The following is a 20,180-nucleotide window of genomic DNA, read 5'->3' as shown; positions in this document are numbered from 1 at the left end:
TGTGGATGATATCACCCCATATGGTACTAATGCACTGAGACCCAAAAATCTAGACACCCTCAATAGCCTCCGTGCATCTAGCTCTCCACATCTGCCATGCTGTAATATTGGCAATAATCTCCCAACTGGTGTGAATCCTCTGTCTAGGGGGTGTATAATGAGAGTGAGAAACATCTTGCAATAAACCATGTTAGGCAATAGCTCTTGCAATAAACCATGCTGGGCAATACCTCTACGAATGAAAAAAGCAAAATCTGTACCACTGCCCTCATAAAAAAGATGCGGACCGGACTAGGAGAGCCAAGCAACTGCCCCCCAAGTCACATGCATGGCTCGGCCACTCAATTTGCCCATAAGTTGGGCTATAGGACCCCAAATGTGCTGTGCAATGCTGCATCCCCATAGACAATGTTGTACGGACTCAGAATCTGCCGCACATCTAGGACAGGAAGGTGCTACAACGAAAATTGATCTCCACTGATTGGTGGGGAGACCACCATGTAAGAATAACCAAAAGAAATGAGAGATCTAGCTCCTTCTGTATGAGTGCCAAAGTCTATGCCAATATATGCGCTGTATCACTGGAGAAATATCATAGCTCTCCAAATGAGGCCTGAGAGTAGGGATTCTATGCATCTGTTGAGTGAGGAGAAGCCTGGCATTCCGAACAGTGAAACTAAAAACGTTTGCAAAGCAACGCCCTGCACTGAACATCCGGATCGATAATATTCAAGCCCCCCTCTCTTTTGGGCTGAATAACTGTGAGCCAAGCTACCCTGGCACGAGTGTCTAAGGTGCCATCTAAGCCCGACCAGAGAAAATTGCGGATCAATCTCCGCAATTGGCCAATGCACGCACGAGAGAAGCACCAACAAGAGGCCATAAACCAAGTTGAGGCAAGCAAAACCTAATTAGCCACCAAAGCTCTGGAGGCTAAATCTAATCTCTTGGAGCTCCAATGGAGGAGCTTCTTCCGGAGCAAACTGTTGTGCAGGAGAAATATCAATCCCAACTTGGCATCCCAAATATCTAGCAGTGCATCCTCTGCTGATCCAAGTAAAACCAAGCTCTGCACCCCACTCAATTCTCAGTGAATCACTAACCCAAAAACCAACAGATTTGTGCCAATTAATGAGTGCCCCTGCTGCCAAAGAGAACTCCTCTAGTGCTACCCGGAAGGAACATAAGCATATATGTGAAGCCTCCAAAAACAGGGCTGTGTCATCAACTAACTTAGAGTCAACCAACTCCTCTTGACTACGAAGAGGCAACCTCAATCCTGAAATACCAGTAGTGGAGCGGAGAAAGATGCTCATGGCCTCTGCAACTATGATATATAATAAAGGGGCTAATGGGCAGCCCTGTCGTATTGAGCGAGAAATCTGAAACCGCTCTCCTCTATCACCGCAAGCAAGAACTCTACTGTGGGCATCACGATACATGCATGAAACTCCATTGATCCATCTCTGAGAGAAGTCCATATGACTAAGAGTACCCTCAAGGAAGTCCCAATCCACTCTATCATAGGCCTTCTCAAAATCCAAGAGCAGAATGGCTAAGGGCTGATTGCTCGCTTTAGCCCATTCGACGGCCTCCCAAAATGAGAAAATGTTATCAAAGATGCTCTTGCCATGTAAGAATCCATTCTGGGTATCATGAATAACATCCTGCAAAATGCGGTGCAACCTGATGCTCACTGCCTTAGCAAGAATCTTATAGGCAGTCCCAAGTAAGGTGATAGGTCTCCACTGGCCAATCAATGTCTTATCCCCGCTCTTAGGAATAAGATAAATAAGCCCCTCAGTGAGAGAAGAAGGCATAGAACTTGTGTCCCACATCTCCTGCAAAGCCGATGTGATCTCATCCCAAAAAGTAATGAAAAAAACAGGGGAGAGGCCATCCTCCCCTGGACACTTACCATGAGGTAAGGCATGAAGAGCATGACTGAACTCCTTCATAGAAACTGTGCCCTGTGTCTCAAATCAGAATGCGGCTCAGCACTAAGAAGCTGGCAATAGAAATTGGTGGCAATCTGTCTAACCATAAGAGGATCTGAGTGAAGAGTGCCATGTGAATCCTGCAACTGCCTGACAAGGCAAGATCAAAGCTGAAAGAGAGATACAAACACCACCCTTGGTACCAACAGCCGGTGACCAAAAGGTGTGTCCCGAGAGAAGCTTGCATGATCTCCCACACTGACTAGCATCCAGTTTGTGCTCTTGCAAGAGCAATATATCCATAGGTCCACCTGTGACTGCACAATGAAGCTGGGTTTTTACAATTTGTTTCCGTCGACGCGGAAAAAAACCCCCAAGACTCTGAATGTTCCAAGAGACAATCCTCATAAAGACTCAGAGTAGGAACGACCAGATCTCATGGTCGACGAAGGACCCCCTTTAGAGGCGGAAGTACGTCTCGCATAGGTAAGGGAGGGAAAATCTGACGATGTAAACCTTACCTCTCTCTCCCACTCCGGGGAAAAGCGAGGGCTAGTTCTCAGAACTGGAGAGGTACCATGACAATGCGAATGTGCAATATCATCCTCAAGGGTACAATCATCCTATAACTATAATGCAGCATCCTCCTATGAGGGATCCAGATCATGTGCCTGCAAGGCCTCATCCTCCAAAAAAGGATCAACATCCTGTGAGGCAAGAGTTGCATAGGGGTTAGGGTGCTCCACAGGGGGTGTGGGTGAAGGGGCAGGTACGGGGGTGCGTGACATCCCTAACCACAACCCAACGCTGTGTGGTTTGCTGTGGCAAAGGAGCAGCTGGAGCCTCAGCATCTGCAAAAGGCCTCTGATGGGCAGGACTACGCCGCCTCCTAGCGTGGCCCCTCAATCTGGGACAATCTCTAGCAATGTGACCCTGTCGACAACAAATCCGACACTGGTCAGGTCTGCCTGCAGTCTCCATCCTCTGGCGGAAATGAGATTCGTCAGGTCTCTGAAGCATAACATGATCATCAGTAATCGATGGATCAGGAACAAGCACAAGGACCCGGGGTACACCCATCAAGAGTGGTGGTAACAGCCGCCGCGGAAGCTAAGGTGGGAGAGCTCGGGAGGATTGGTAGCTCTAGGACCTGGAAAAGGATGCTCCTATGGAAGCTAAAAGCTTCCAATAGGACCGAGGAAGAGCAAGGAACCATAGTGAGACTGGGGTAAGGCGCTGATCCTACACCACTGGATCAAAGCCCACCTGGTACTGAAAGAAGAAAATCTTCCTAGGACCAAGAGGAAAGGGGCTGCTAGCCAAAGTCTAAGAAGTAGCTTTTGAAGAATGAAAGTCCACTTGGAAGAAGCCTCGACCAAGTAAACGAGTATCCTGAAAGTGCACAATCAGCTCCGAAGGGAGAGCTGCTAGAAGCCATTCACGGGCCTGCGAACGAGAGGGGTGGGAACCATAAACTCTCACAACAAGGGTAGTCTGGACCTCAAGGTCAATGTCGTGCTGAAGAGAGGTGAGGTCGTCTTGTGAAAAATTGATGATTCTCTCGGCCAGTGGGGTGATGAGAGATTGGCTGCGGCAGATAAAGCCATAAGACCAATCAAGAAAAGTGGGCGGCCGACTTGAATCCAGTAAAATAGCTGCTGGGAAAACGGGAGCAGAGGAAGGGGAGCAAATGCGGGGAGCAGCTGGGGAAACAAGGGCAAAGGGGCAAGTGGGGGCAGCAGAGGGGCAGGCAGGGACTGAAGAAGGCAGGGGGCAGGCAGCAAAGGGGGAGGCGGGGCAGCAAAAGGGGCTGGCGGGGGCAACAAAAAGGGGCAGGCGAAGGTAGGTAGGGGGCAGCAGAGGGGCTGGCGGGCGCAACTGAAGGGCAGGCGGGGACTGAGGAAAGGCTAGCGAAGGCTGCAGAGGGACAGGCGGGGGGTTGCAGAAGGGTAGGCGAAGGCAGCAGAGGCAGGCGGGAGCAGCAAAGGAGCAGGCGGAGGCAACAGAGGGCAGGCGGGGGCAACAGCGCAGGTTCACGTCACTTCAGCTGTACATGCCAAAAACCATTAAAACAAGTTTTATATTAGTTTTCTTGCCAGAAAGAGCTTTTCCATGGTTTTCTTCATTGACAAGGTTGTAGGAGTTGTGGAGATTACTCATGGGAACTTGGACCACTTGAACTTGGATTTGAACTTGGATATGAACTTGGACTTGGATATGAACTTGGACATAGAGAACTTGGGTATAGAGCTTGGACATGGAACATGAAGCTTAGACATAAACATGGAACTTGGACATATAGCTTGGGCATGAAGCTTGGACATGAACATGGAACTTGGACTTGGATTTGGATCTGAACTTGGATTTGGATTTGGACTTGGACTTGGATTCATTGGACTAATTCATTGGATTTGGATTTGGATATTAGATTTGGTACTAGCCCGGTGAGAGATACTTGTGGGTTATCCCTGTGGTGTGCTCGGCATCAGAGATCTCGTGCCTCGACATCGACATCGACTTGGATATCCTACATCGGCATATCTGTTTGTTTTGTATTCATTGATTGTATTGATCCTGGCCAACATGCCCGTGGATTGTTCTTGAATAAATTCCTGAAAGGGGGCGGGGCCTGTTCCCCGCTCAATGTGGTGTACTGTGCAAGATCCCTATTCCCTTCTCTCTCTCCCCTCTCTCTCTCTATATCTCTCTCTCTTGGACATGTGGTTGAGTCTATCATGGCACACCCCGCTGGGCTTTTAGGTGGTGGGAAATGATGGCTCTAATTCTCCTGAGGTAACATGAGAGTGGGTGGCAACCACTTTGTCAGGGGTGTCGGGCTCTACATAGCTCTCTGCTGCCATAGTGAACTCATTGTGTAAAGTGAGAAAGAGAGAGAGAAGTTGAAAATTGAGAAACAATTCAACAAAAAAAAGTTTGAAGTCCTTACCCCGCAGCTGCTCACGAGTCACGCATCACGAAAGCCACTCAGACAAACGTTTGTACCTTCACAAAACCCAAGAGTTGCACGCGTTGCAAAATCATTTTTTTGTTCGACACCCGTTTTTTGTTTAATTTGAAGTCCTAAAAACACGTTTTTTAAAGGGGGGGAAAATTCACGTATGAAATCTCATTTCATACCGGTGAGCGAGGAAGGCCTAGCCTAAATGAAGGAGTACCGCAGGGGAGTATCGTTTCGCCCCCTCTATGTAACATCCACGTATGAAATGACAAGTATGATACGTATGGTATTTCCAATCATACCAATCTGAATCCAACTATGGTCTTCAATACCTCCTGCCCCTTCACATCCAGATTGAGCTTCACATGTAGAGGGAATCCTGCAAAGATTGTCATCCTATGTCTACCTTGGTGTCACATTCAATGGCCCACGCTTCACCATGGTTCCCGTAGCACATGTCAAAGTGAACACAAGGATATGCAGCCTTGAACTTACTTGAGCGGTAGTGCTTCCAGGCGCATTTCCAGGAGTCCAAGACGAAGGGTTGGATTTTTGACACCCTTGTCACACCAGCCTTGATGTATGGAGAAACTACCTGGGGACGAGATTTATTTGATGAGGATTGGTAGCGAGTTGAGAGGCCCCAGCTCATGATGTTCTCCCGTATCATCCACAGCAAACCATCACTCGCACACAACATTATCCAGGTAGAGTTCCTTGCAGCCCCGATGGTAGTGGATGCACTCTTCTAGACAATCACATAGCTCCATCGCATCATTGAGATGGATCCCCATAGGTACCCGGGGCTTGCTTTAGCGTCCTCGAGACAACTAGTACTCGAGAGCCACCCTAGAGTATTGTATGCCCGAGTTTCCACTTGGTTCTCAAGGGATAGTCTCCGCATGGACCGCCTCCCACCCCTTTTGTACAATTTGGACTCCCCTTTCTCTCACACACTTATGTGAGGTTTTCCACCGCCAGCTCTCCTTCTTTCTGTGCTCGTCAAGTTATGCTCTACCTGCCATCTGCGTTTGTGTGGTAGGTACCTGCAACAAGCTCTTCAAAGCCCTACAACCCAACATTTGGTATCAGAGCAAGGCTCTCAAGATGCTCTTGCCACCTCCTCAAACCCGAGCTGCCGCTGCCCAAAGCTCCTCACCGTCCTTTTAGTGCCGAGAGCTGCCGCTGCTGCCCGTTCTCACCGCCTGTTTCAGGCGGTGCTACTGGAGGGCGCACCACCGCTGCTCGTCTACCTAACGGTGCTAGTGTTGAGACTTCCGTTGCCGTTGCTTCCCTAGCCTGCTCCGCCTCTGTTCTGCCCACCTCTGCCCAGCATTGAGATTGCCGCCAGCGCCCAGCTTTGAGATCACCGCTAGCACCCTGTTGTCCAAGTAGTTCGCATAGTTTCCAACAAAGTGCAAGGTGGGGCCACTTCTTCGAGGTTATTCTCCTCCTAGGAGAAGATGAAGTGGAGCAGCGGGGACAATTCTAGATACAGTTGGGTCGAGTCTCGCGAGATCCTATGGTTGGAAGGCGGTAGAGTCCGTGCATGGAGCGAGAAGACTGATGTGGTGCTACTACAGCTGGTGTCTTTGTGCTACTCGTGGGCACTACACACACAGTGTCGCCATTTGGTCTCTTCACCAGTCTTGATCAGTGTTTTGGGGAAAGCCCACACACTGAACAGAACCAAGGTGAGAACGGGGATTTTCCACAGAAGAAAGGTGAAGCATTCACTAGCAAGGATTGGCCTGAACAAATGGTTATACAGCATGAGAATCATGGGATTTAATCATTAAAGTGACTTATAGGGTTTATAAGTCATTGTGTTCACACATTATTAAAGACGGTCTGGACGTATTATGATTTTGGGCATGTACAAGTGGACAGAAGGAGGCGCCTAGCTACAACTTGGGGAGCAAGCTTATTTTTAGTATTCAAGCCACTTTTGGCAGAAAGGAAAAGCACACGCCAAAAGAAGTTGGTCGACTCTATTAAAAAGGCAAGGAGGGCTGTGTTTGAGTGCATGTGCATGAGAGCACAGGGAAAAAGCAGCTGATCGACTCTCTCTCTGTCTCTTTTCTTCTCAATGTTGTGCCGGCTGTACACAGGGACTGCAGCTGATTGTTCTTCTTCTTCTCTTTTTCGACTACTGGCTGCCTTGACAGCCGTACAGCAGTAGTACGACAGTCGTACAGTGGCAGCAAAGCCGCCATTCAGTACCCACACGTGGTTTGAGCTGGTGTTTTTCTCACCGTCCTGGCCGTGTAACGGACTGTTTTGGAGCAGATTCAAGGCTAATTTGTGAGTGATTTGGGACAGTTTTGGACAGCTGTAGGCTTTGTTTTTTCTTGTGAGATTGGTGTGAATCCTGTATATGCTCTGTGTGACAGGTTGCTCAGTGTCTATTAAAATCCGGTGCAAATCTGCACCCGCACCTTGAGTTCTTGTAAATGCTTCTACTGAATAAAGAAGTTCATATGGGGGGCCGGCCGTTCCAGCTCAATGCGGTGTCTTTATATTTTTGTGACTTCCTGTTGTGTTCATATTCTGTTTGCATATTTGAACTGTATATCTTCTGTTCCGGGTCTCCAATCGGTTACAATGGTATCAGAGCGTGGGCTTTCTCGAAAGTAGAGGCTTCCTTCCAACAATGAGGAAGAGAAAAGATCAGAAATGGAGACCACAGTGACCAACAGTTTTGCTATTGAGCTTATGGAAGCAGTGATGTGTCAAGATAATGAGTAGTAGATAGGCTTGGACTAAGGATTTATGGATTCACAGATTTTATCCTTGAGATGTGGAGTTGGCTTTATGTGTCTGTATTCAGCACTCTTTCAATTTGGATTATTGTGGATTATAAATCAAGCTACATGCAAGTTATATGGAGATATATCTTAGGATATCTTATGGATATGGTGACGAGATATTTCTTTTGGCTTCATGACGAACCTCCTGGCAAAGAAAAGCTAAGTATATTTTGAGTTTTGGAAAGTTGCTGCTTTTTTGCAATTTATTGTAAGTGTTTTTGGACACTTAACCCTTGTATGCATGTACAAGGAGAACTGTGTGTTGAACCAAGATCTCTATGCTTGTGATTAAGGGTTGGCAAAGAAAGGATTTTCTTTATTTTGAGTCTAAGGTTTAAAAACCTTAAAGCAATATAAGAGGTTGTTCCTATGGCACTTAAGGAAGGATGTTCTTTTACCTCTTTTTTGGAAAATTCTCTGCATTATGCTGATGCCTCAAGGATGGGAATGCACGCACAATCTATGTGCAATGTCAAGACGAAGAAGATGCTATGCAAAAATAAAGATGCAGATGAAGACGCAAAAATGGATGAAGACAAAGACGAAGATATCGATGAAGATGAACAAGATGCTGTCTATGTCATGGCTCACATGTCATAATGACGAATGAATTATGCCCTCTCTTACCCAAATGTTTATGTATGGACACCTCTAACCACCGATGATGTAGGTTATGTGTTTCTATGATGCTCACAATATCTCTCAGTAGGCCATGTAGCCCTCAAGGGGGGATTGATGGGGAGTTGGGTCTCCATGACCAACAAATGATGATGATGATGCCCATGGATATGATAATGATGATGCTATGATGATGATGGGGTATGGGAGAGGAATGTTTTCATGTAGGAATGTTTTTCATGTCATGTCATTTTCTTTTCGCAATGTAGAAGCTATGCTCCCTATGAGCGATGCTAATTTCTTTTATGTACTGTAGAGCTATACTCCTTATGAGTTAAGCTTTTTCTTTCATGTAATGTTAGAAGCAAGGAAGGGCATTATGATATGCCATGATCAAGGAAGGGTGTTAGAAAAAGTGATCTATGTCATATCATAGACAAGGTCAAAGGGATGTGGATGAATGTGGTGAAGGCTAGGAGTTATCCCACATGCAAAGGCAAAGCCCATATGGTACTTGGACCTATATAAAGGGTCATTTCAATGTAATGTTACATAACAACTCATTCTCAAGTACACAATCTCTTGGTCAAGTAAGTGCATCTTGTGTTGCTTTGTATTGCTTTTGTCATTTGTTTATAATCATGTTTAGCATTATGTTTGAGCCTCCATAGGCTAGCCTAGTCCTAGATCCATGATTTCCAACAGGCTTTACCTCAGTCCTTATGTATCCAGCTCCCTTTTGGGCACCATTTATCCCCAACAGATTGGTAGTGCATAGAGCGTCCTCAGATCATGATGCTATCACGGATGATACGCAGCAAGCCATCTACTCCCCACGAGACCATCCTGGCAGAGTTTGTTGCAGCTCCTATGTTGATGGAGGCCCTGTCACCATTTGGCCACCCAATTGGTCCACCCGTGCTTTCTTATCATGTATGTACATTAGACTGGTGTCCATGGCAGTTGTATGTACCGGGGATTGATGCCACTCATGTGATACTATAGACTTGGCTTTCCATTGGGACTTGTGCCTCCGTGTACATGCCCAGAAATGCTTGGTGGATTGGTGTTCCATTGGGTCTGGTACCTCGTGTACTTGCCTGGAGCACGTCTATTTTGGTTTAGTCTCATGAACGGGGATTATCCATACCAATGCTGCATTGCATAGCATCTTTATGTACTTGCTTGCAATTGAAATTGCATGCTGTTTTCATGCTTGCTTGACCAATGTGTAGTTCCTGGTAAGGGGGCACCCGTTCGCGAACCATGCGTGTGAAACTGTTTGCTGACATGGTTATGTCGCATGTGACAGGTGGTAAGTATTGGTCATAAACCTAGCCTTAGGAGTTAGCACTAATTTATAAGTGAGTGTGTACACACTTCATTAAGTTTTGGGCGACCAAAACTCACTTATAAATTATAACCAGTCCGGTGTTCACACACACTGATGTCCCAAGGTGGACATAATCCAATGTCCGCCGCCCAGACCTTATCCCCTTTGTACAAAGGGAGTAACCAGCCATGTGTCCACTCTAGCTTGCTCCACAAAGCACCTGCCTGTCACCTACACTGGACAACTCACCACCTCTCTCCTCCTCTCTCTACAGATTGGCGCCTCCTTCATGAGGGTGTTGGGCTGCATTTTCTGCACATTCTCCTTCCCAACTGCATTTCCAAGCTTGCTAAGGTGATTTTCAAGCTTCCAACAGGGATTCCAGATGCTAATCACTCTCCTACACACTCCCAATGACTGAAATTCAGCAAAACAGCTCTCTTTATCGCTGTAATTTCTGGTCTTTTTGCTGAAAACCCTAATTTCAGTCCTCCTTTTTCAAGCTAAACCATAGGGGAAGCTTTCCCAAGGTTCCCTTCATCCTCTTGAAGACTTTTGTCGCGAAGAAAGGCGAAAAATCGAAGATCTCAACACTCCAGAGACTTTCATCGCGAAGACTTCTGCTTCTTGTATTTTAGCAAGTGTTCATCAAATCTTAGTGTATTGACCAGCATTGTGTTCAACCAAGTTACATTGGTATCAGAGCATACAGTTCTCTTTCACTTCTATCGTGAAGAGACGATCACCGTGAATACTAGCTATCTCTACACTTAGAACATTATGGACAGCCATACAATGAATGTTGGAGATGTTAACACAAGAGGCAGGGACAATGAAATGCATGCTTCCAATGCTTTACAGGATGAGCAAACTCATATGGTGCACAATAGGGAACATGAATATGTGGGACAACCGTCCCGTGGCAAAGAGAAGATTCAAGAAGAAGAGTCCATAGTCTTGAGGGCTGAACTTACTCGTATGCAGGCTCTTCTCCATGCACAACAAGAAGAATTAAACCTCTACCGCCGCAAGGATCCATTTCGAGAGTCCCATCGGGCGTGCCAAATTTTTGTGTACCTGTAGCAGGGCCGGTTGCCCGGCACACTACATGGTGGCTCTTGTCTAGACAGTATGTCTGGAGTCCTTGATGCTCACAACGCAACACAGAAGACACTATGGAGCGGAACACAACACAAGAAGAGACAAGATTGCAAAAGGAACGAGAACACTTGCACTACTTAGAGAACACTGATACATGTCCTTCACTATACCGTGCACACTCAGCAGAGGTCACAGTGAAGAGGACGACACAGCTCAAGAAGATGGCAAGTGACTGCAGAACACAGGGTACAAGTGGTGTGAAGGATGTTCTTCAGGTGATAGTGAGGGATGAAGGATAAATGATGTCCTCCAAGATGGGTAGTTAACAGTGACTAATATTGATCTTTGGTCCAGATCCAAGTTGTGACAAACAAAAGAACTAGTTACAGGTAGATGTAAATACTCACAAAGCATCTACACTACAAGACCTTTGCATGCACAACTAAGAAGCTTTGTGAGTATTTAATATGGATAAGGGACCATTGCAGAATGGGTTATTGGGGGACAGACCATATGGGGCCTTTTGCGACCATGGGCAATTGAACAGTGCAAGCCATCCTTGAGCTTTAAACCTCTAGGTTTCACGGGTACATAGAGAAATCCAAGTTCTTAGGAGAATTTTGGAAGTCCCTTTTCTATGGCCTTGGGACGGGCCAAGGGGCCATATATTCCTGAGGCCGAATCAGTGGCATCTCCTATCTTTGGTGGATGCCTAGAGGTGGCAGCGTAGCCCCTGGTAGAATCTCCTATCTCTAGGAGATGCCGTTGGAGTGTCAGTCGGTGCCGTCAGTGCCATTTTAGCCTTCAATGCTGCGTGCACCTCTTTGTGTCGGTTGTGGTGGTGCGTCTCAGCTTCGGATGATCCCAAATGCTTGGCGCCTCCGTTGACTAACTGTGGCGGTGTGGCAGTGTGACCTTGTCACGCTGTTGTGGTGGACCGTCCGTGTGGGCACCCTTGGTGGCTACAGCCATCGAGCAGCCTCATCCTCACAGCAGACTATCGACATCTCTAGCCTTCTTGTATCACCCATGATGGACATCTTGGATGGGCCCTTGCCTGACATACAGGGTTGACTGATTGTTTTTATTCAGCTCTCCCATATCCCATCACTTTTTGTACTCTATACCTGGCATAGTAGGATCTAGATTTTTCATCTTTTATAATCTCATAGTCTGAGATCTTAGTATTCAGTTTTCAGTTTTCAGTTTTAGTTTACTGTTGCTTGTTCTTATTTCATCCATGACGAGAGTTCATGGACACTACGTACACATCATTTTGGTCTCATAGACCCTTTGGGTTTTTTGATGACATTAATATAACTCTCTCTCTCTCTCTCTCTCTCTCTCACAGGTCCAAATAAAGTCCCTTCTGTTTGACTCGCTAGTTAGACCAACAGCCATGTATGAAGCCATGTATGAAGCAGTATTTTTTGGCTGTAGATCGCACAGGGACTTGAGTTCAATAGAGAGACTACAAGTTGTGGTATTCTCACGATTCATATGCAACAAACCCTCCATTCTGCACCACATCATTGGAGCACTCCCACCCTCTCCACATAGATGCCTCATTTCAGCTGGTCACTTACATATATAGGGTATGCAAGTTTGGAACCACAATATAAGATGATGAATCCCATGGCTAGCTGTGTCCTCATCCATGCTTAAAGGGGATGATGTTGGTACACCAGAACAACAGTGAATGACAGCACATGGTCCCTCTATAGATGCTTTGCCACCATATCAGTCTCTTTCGACAGCCCATGCGTTACTGATGCAAGAATTCTATAGAGTTATCATTGATGGCATTTGGCAGATTTTCATCTATAAAACATGGATATATAAAGACACTCCCTTAAAGTGCCTAGGCCCTATGCCTGTGTGCGGGGATTTGCGCACTTGCATATTCCTTTTCCTTTTTGTAATGTGTTAAATCCATATTCTTACCCTTTTCATTATTCTTATCTTATTACAGATGTACGGGATATAGATGAAGACAGAAGAAACAGTGTGATTCAGAATATTAAAACATCTGCATCAGAAATTGCTGAGAGGCGTGGAGTCCTCTCAGAATTTGAAGTTGTCAATCAAGATCCACCTGCAGTGAGTGATGATTCGGTCATAAAGTCAATAGAGTTCGCATCACAACAGCTCGGTCTAAAGTATAAGCACATGATAAGTAGAGCATATCACGACTCATTGTTCATGGCCAGGTCTACTTTAACTCCAACTTTGGGTTTTACTTAATGTTTTTTTAAAAGTGTTTTTTTTTATTATTTTAAAGAAGAAACCCTTTTGATTGCTTTTGAACCTTCTTACGATTAGGTGCTGTCAATGAAAGAAAAACGAAGAGGAAGTGACTCTTATGCTCCAATTGTTTTTAATTATCTCATGCTTGCAGGGTGGCTCCAATGGGGATGATTTTCATTCCATGTTATAAAGGTACTTTTTTTGAGCCCCTTGATTTGCTGTTTTGCTTCTGCTTTCTGCATTTTACAGCCTTTTTGGAGTCAAGAAACTTTCAATATAAGATCAAGGCTTGTTTCTCTAAGTCAGGGACAAGATAAAGGCTTGCTTACAGAAGCTCCAAACTCTGCAAGGATACTCATGTTCAAGCAGAGGCCCTTACAGAACTTGTGCCCGTATGCTGCGCACACTGCCCTCTCCTACAGCCTGCGCCCTGGCTGCCCATGCAGGCCTCACCTTCTTCTTCCATCTCCTCTTCTTCACCTTCCTCTTCCTCTCCTTTTTTCCCCTCTTCTTCTTCTCCTTCCTTCCTCTCTTCTTCTCCTTCCTCCCTTCTTCCATTTCCTCCCCTTTTCCCCTCTTCTTCTTCTTCCTCACTTTTTCCACTTCCTCCCCTTTTCCCTCTTCTCCTTCCTCTCCTTTTCCACTTTCTCTCCTTTTCCCCTTTAATCCCATAAATCTAATCTCAAATTCATTATCTTTTAAGTTTCTCTTAAATTGTGTGTTCATCTTTTAGAACTTTTGAGTGGTTTTTGAAAGATATACTTTATTTTATATAATTTTTAAAAGATATACTTTCGAGGGACTACAAACACCTTGTAGTCCCTCATGTGCTCCCCCTACTGCACGCTATCCCCCCAGCCTAGGTCTCGCATTGACCCCTAGTCCCCCCCCCCACCCCCCACTGGATTTTTTGCTTTTTTCATTTGCCCTCCTTCTGCCTTGTTTTGCTCCCCTCTCACAAACACCTTGTAGTCCCTCGTGTGCTCCCCCTACTGCACACTATCCCCCCAGCCTACTTTTTGTCCCTCCGTTTCTCTTACATTGACCCCTAGTCACCCCTCAAACCCCCCCACCCCCCCCCCCCAAAAGTGGATTTTTCGTTTTTTTCATTTGCCTCCCTTCTGCCTTGTTTTGCTCCCCCCTCCCTATTTTGGGTCATCGTGTTGCCCCCTAGGGTCCTTTGCATTCTACGTCTCCAGCTATTGTGCTTTCATCACTGTTGAGCGAGCCTTCCATCCATCCCGATCTCCTGTTGCTTTCCCTTCTGTGTAGCCCCTCCATCCATCTTCCTTGACGCTTCTTGGCTAGTTTTTTTCTCTTATTGGCAATTGGTCAGATGCCTTTGGCTCTTCCCTTTTGAAAGATTCGATCACAGCTGCTCCATCTAACCCAATAGCGTCCAGGTGCATCCACAGAATTTTCTTCAGTGGATATTGCTCCCAGACCACCGTGCAGTCGATCACCAACTGTTGGGCCAATCTACGGGTATATTGATCTTTGGAACCTAGGCAGTAGCGGCAAGGTGGTGATCCTTCAGGTAGGGGGCACTTGCTTTGGTAGTGACCATACTCACCACACTTATAACAGAGGACCGGCTGTGTGGGAGGTGGGGGCAGACGAGGTGGGTGAGCTATGGGGGTTGCCACTAGGGTGGCAGTTGGAGGGTTGGAGATGAGAGGTGGAAGACAGCCATTATTAGCCATAGGCTATTAATTATAAGCTCTTAGCCATTCTAGACCCTTCATCCTCCTAGTGCCCTTAGCCCAGATGTGAACCCTCCAGGTCCCCACGTGCTAGCTAAGCTCTAACCCTAACCTGGGTTAGTCCAGGTCCCTCAATCTAACCCTATGCCTGTTGGGATGTAGCAGGGGGGAGGGGGAGCAGGCGAGGGATCCTGATCAACAACCTGAAGCACTACCCTAGGAGACTTGAATATTCCATGCACTGCAGAATCGGCCCCTCCTGAAGGAGGCTGAGCAATGTGACAACTTGTGGGAGAGCCAATGCATACTCTCATGGAGGGAATCCCAAATGCCCTGGCTTCCATGGAGGCGGCAGTCTGGGGGGATGTCCGGTCAATTGACCAATCGACTAAAGGAAGGGGGATATACTCCTTTTGGAGTTGTGGGAAGCAAACAATGACGGGAAGCCAAACAGTCCTACAAGGGGGTTGGATGCTAGGTTGAAGCTGTGGTGCCATCGAGTGAAGAATGCCGGAGCTGTGCGTATCGCAATGGGACTACATTGAAGCACCCTGTCAGCCTCTGCGGGAGAGTAGGACTCCACCTGGGTGTAGCCATGCCCAAGAACTGAATATCGGTGATTTTGCTAGGCTCGACAATCAGGGCTGCCTGGAGAAAATCCCAAATGTTGTTGCAACTAGCGAGTGGGTTAACTAGTAGCTAGGCCCTTGGCCCATCAAGGAACTCCCTCTTTGCTGAGCTACAACCCAACCCAACTATATAGCCCGATAATCTAGTTCTTATTAAACTGTCTGGCCTCATGCTAGCCTCATTATGTCCAAACATCAGGACATAACATTCTCTCCCTCCTAGGAGACAAAATCTGGACACTAGCTCCAATGTTAAGCAATGTTCTCCCTACTGTTCTCTTCATCTGCACAATCTCCATTTAATCAACCCCTTAAATTTATCCTATTTCTACGGGCGATCAAGAACCGCAACTGGCTCATGGGGAACATAAACATATTGTTCCTCAAGTCTTGCAAGCTCCTAGTTTAGACACGAAGCTATCTCTTGCTTGGTCAACCCAAAGCAAAAAATGTGCTTGCCTGATTATCCGGCTAAGATTCAGTTACACATAAGCATAGCCATGAAAGCAATCCTAAGTGATTGTAATTCATGGTCACCAATGCATCAACATTACCATGAAGACAATAGGTGGGTTCAGTTAGCACTTGCCACCCAACCGCAAGCACTAAACCAAATACAATGGGATTCTAATCAAGACAGCTAGGTTACAAAGTGGCTGAGGTTCCAAGTATTCTGTATATGCCAAAGAGGTCAGTACTTTGTGACATGCACTTGTCTACTTGTTCAACCACCAGATGGTTATGAAGTTAAATAAAATTTCACAGGTACTAAGAGAGCCCAGACAGTGTCTCAAGTAAGCAAGAGGTTCTAATTCTGAGAGTAGAGACTGCTTCCTGACTATAGATGCAAAGGGAAAAGTACAAGATAACAGACTTTATTATTACTTTTTTGGAGTTACAAGATTTTCTGAAGTCCCTTTTCGGATTGCTGTAGGATATAGCCATAGACCCGATGAGTTTGCATCAATAGAGGACCTCTCCAATGGGGTGAAGGTGCTTGCATTGTCACTTTTAGCACTTTCAAGTGAAATATAAGGTATGTTCGCATAGTGATGTGTTTTCTGCTTATGTTTTGAGAAATTAAATCCATAGTTTGATAGTGAGAAATTAAATCCATATTATTTTGATAGTTTCACTAACTGCAGGTGAGCATGGGGTTTGTGAGATAGTGTAAGCAAATGCTTTCAAAGGTGTATATCTGCCATTCAAAGGGGTTATAAATGTTACTAGCCAAAATCAAAACTAGATATCGGAATGATTAATTGTAGAAAATCAAGTGTTTCAGTTTTATGTGAATGGACTTAGCTTGGCATGTGAATGTATGATCATGCTTTCTTTTCAAAAGCATTTTGTATGGATTGAAGAGATCTAATTATGCTTACCTCTGATAGCTTAAAGATTTATTGTGTTTAAGGTTGTGGGCATTCAAACTAATCAAATACATTCACATACACTAAAAATGCCTAGAGTCAAAAGTCTAAAAGCTTTTTTTTATTATCATTGTTGTCATCTTGGAAGTAATCTCTTTCTGTCTCTCTCAGTGGGGAAATGGGTGGTCCTTCGCAAAGGGCAGGCTACCATTCAAGAGTCTCTCAGCCCTAAATCATTACTTTCCTCTTCCTATCAACTCACAGGCTTTTTGTTTTTATTTCTTTCTTGTTTAGCTCTTTAGATGGAGCTTGTATTAGATTGGACTCTCATTTGTTCAATGGTGTATTTGCTTGTATCAGTCCCATAAGTCATATTTGGCTTCCCATGGATGTTAAATTTATCATCATCATCATCCTCTCTCTCTCTCTCTCTCTCTCTCTCTCTCGTGTGTTTGGAGAGAGTGTTTTCAAGCTCACTTGCAGGAACCTAGTAACAAACGTTGGCTATTTGATACTTTGGTTCACTTGGCAGTGATGTATGGAGCATCTTTGTGGGGACCAGACTTGGGAACAGAGGACAAGAGGAGAGAACAGAGGCTAAAGGTTATGATGCTCTCACACGTGATCATGATTAAGCCATCAGTTCCACATGTCATAGTACTGGCCGAGTTCGGATCAGTTCCTGTCGTCATAGATGCCATGATCCAGGCTTTCACATACACACAACATGTCTACATAGTTCATAGAGATTGCTTCCCATGGCTAGCTTTGGAGTCCTCTAGACCATTAGTACAGATTGGACTCCCCCTTTCTTGATCTCTCACGGCAAGAAATCAACCGCATCATCCACTTGGATCTAACCCAGCTTCATACAGACCAGACATGCTTATAGAGAGTATGGATTCATTGAGAGACAGTTATCCATAGACGCGCATTTCATGCCATGAGGATTGCCATCGGCTAGCTGGGGGTGTTGGCACACATTGGGGATAGGGAGAGGAGAGGGCATTCCAAAGAAAATCCACCTAAGCTGCCAATGAGGTGATAGCTCAAGTGATAGAGATGTTTGTCTAGGACCAAGAGATCCTGGGTTCAAAACCCCACATGGTGCTTCCTCGGCGGCATTGCCTATGGGCTTGTAAAAAGCACTTACAAGCGGGCGCCTACGGGCTTGTAAAAAGCACTTATAAGCGGGTGCCTACGGGCAGTGAAAAATGGAAACTACGGGAGGATCTTGGGCCTAAGCCCAGTTGGGGAAAAAAAATAGAACAAAACATCATGTTAAACTATGTAGCACGGGGGAGATAGAGATAGAAGAGCATTGCATGCTTAGATGCCGAGTCTACTATGAGATACACAGACATTACCATTGTCTCTTCGGGAAGAGGTTCAGGTTCCTGTCAGAGGTGATGCATTACAAAGATCAGAGATGTCTAGTAATATACTATGAGAGCTAAGGTGCCACAATATACTATCAGAGCTAAGACATCGCACATACATCTATCACCAACTTTTTGGCCCTCACCAATGAGATTTTGAGCCCATACATATGGATCAGGTCAAGGCTAGACGTCCCCATCGAGTGAGTACCTCACACACTCAGGGAGTCTTCTGAGAGAGAGCATATGTCCTCCAGAAAGCCAAACGTCCCTGGTCCCGAAGACCCAGTGTTGCGTGTCCTGTATTAACAGGATTCCCCTAGAGACAAGTGCATAGTTGGGAGTCTGAAGGGCTTAGCCAATGCTTGAGGTGGCCAATGTGAATTAGAAAGGCTTAAGGGGACAAAGGATGAAGGTGGAAGTCCCAAAGGGGGTTTACACTTCAGACAAGTAATTAGCCTTGTGATTGGGCGAGGGGATGTGTGGCTTATCACATGATGGTAGCACAAATTGAGGATATGCCATGTATAGCCTCAAGGAAAGTGTGATAGACCACACTATGGTTGGGTGGAGGAGATGGAAGCAAGCCCTCATATGAATTTAGGGTTTTTTTCTTGTTTCATTGGTTCTTGCTAATTGTCTACTCGAAGTGAATGTTGCCAAGACTTCTCTCGTCATACTTTTTGAAAGCAATTTTAAGCTTCTATCTACTAAGGTTTTATACCTTAGATATTATATTCTCTAAAGCTTCTTCTTTTTTTGAAGTTGACTTTCATTTTGTAAGCCTCTTCTTGTGGTTTTTCATGAAGAACTCTGCTAGGCAACACTTTGAAGGGATCTTCTATCCTGTTTGTTAATAATAGGAAGTACCCTTTTTATTTTCAGCTTGTTAATTCTAGCATTTTTTGTGCAATATTGGCTCCTCCAAGAGAGAGGGAAACACGCTCACTTTGACATACATCTGTTGGACATGTGAGAAGAGATAGGCTGAGAAGTAATGGTGAAAATAGGGAGTGAGAATTGAGGAATGAGAGAGAAAATCCACCTTTGGAGGTTGAGGAAGGGGAGTTGGGAAAGCATTATAGGAGTGTGTGATGAAGAAATGGAAGGGTCAACACACTTCCATGACCCAAGCTGACCATAAAGAGTTAGTCATGACTCGCACTTCGAGAAGTGTAAAACAGTAGTGCAATCGTAACCTCTTTAAAAAACTTCACGGATTCTATTAATAAATTATGGGAACCTCAAATGAAGGACATTGCTATGTCAAGGGCCTCAATTTTCAAATCAAAACCAGTTGAACAGGTGCATGTAGTCAAAGCAACTCTTGAGCACTACAGGGATTTGAAACCTACAACTTTTAATCTGGAAGAAAATCACAGAAATAAGATACTATCCATACCTCTTAAAAAGTGTTAGATGATAAATTCACTTAAGAAACTAAACCCTCATAAGCAAGTGTCACTCGGTCCTAAAGGTGATAAATGGTGGTTGAGTTTAGAGGGGGCTAATCATCAACCGCTAGGGTGGAGTTCAAGCAGGCTATGTACAGGGAGTTCTTACCTAAGAATGAACAACAATGTGCTTGGATTGCTAGGGATGAGTGCAAAATGTCTAAAAAACCTCTAGACCAATTTATTGTCTTGTATAGGGAGTCCATTCTTAAGCTAAAGAACATTGATGATCTGAAGCATTGTTTGCATGTGTGATGAGAGACTTCCTAGACTTTAGAATATGCAATAAAGCATGCACTTTAACATGAGTTTAATCAAGATTTGAGAAGTTTTTTTTTGTTTTTCAAGGGTAGGTGCAAAGAAACTGAAGGTGCTTCTCAAGGGAAATCCAAGAAGCCAAAAGTATTGGCTTTGTCTTCTAAAATTGAGCCAAAGATGAAGGCCTTTGTTTAAGATGCATGAATCTACAAGACCACTCCACCTTTTAAGTGTGCAAAAAAGAGGAGATATAGAAGGTAGTTCTCAGCAAGTGCATTCCATGTAGAAGATGTCCTTCATAGGTACTTCAAAGATTAAAGAAGTTGAGGTTTACCTAGCACACATATGAGTTGCTTATCAACTACTATGTGGGAGCTTACTT

The 20,180-nt window shown here is 45.2% G+C and overlaps 1 protein-coding gene across 1 annotated transcript in view; it reads left to right on the top strand.

Annotated features, from left to right (window-relative positions):
• The window catches only part of UAH (ureidoglycolate amidohydrolase), a 36,220-nt gene extending 19,474 nt beyond the window's left edge, over positions 1–16,746 (top strand). Inside the window, exons 10-13 of the mRNA XM_086821312.1 lie at positions 12,731–12,968; positions 13,157–13,197; positions 16,272–16,373; positions 16,483–16,746. Coding sequence (XP_086677438.1) covers positions 12,731–12,968; positions 13,157–13,197; positions 16,272–16,372 — 380 coding nt within the window. The 3' untranslated portion in view covers position 16,373; positions 16,483–16,746. The remainder of the gene's footprint in view (positions 1–12,730; positions 12,969–13,156; positions 13,198–16,271; positions 16,374–16,482) is intronic.
• The last annotated feature ends 3,434 nt before the right edge of the window (positions 16,747–20,180 follow it).

Source organism: Cibotium barometz, chromosome 27, assembly GCF_041138505.1.
Source record: "Cibotium barometz isolate CiBa-2024 chromosome 27, ASM4113850v1, whole genome shotgun sequence".
NCBI lineage: Eukaryota > Viridiplantae > Streptophyta > Polypodiopsida > Cyatheales > Cibotiaceae > Cibotium > Cibotium barometz.
Note: the sequence above shows the minus strand (reverse complement) of the source record. Positions and strands in the feature narration are given on the sequence as shown.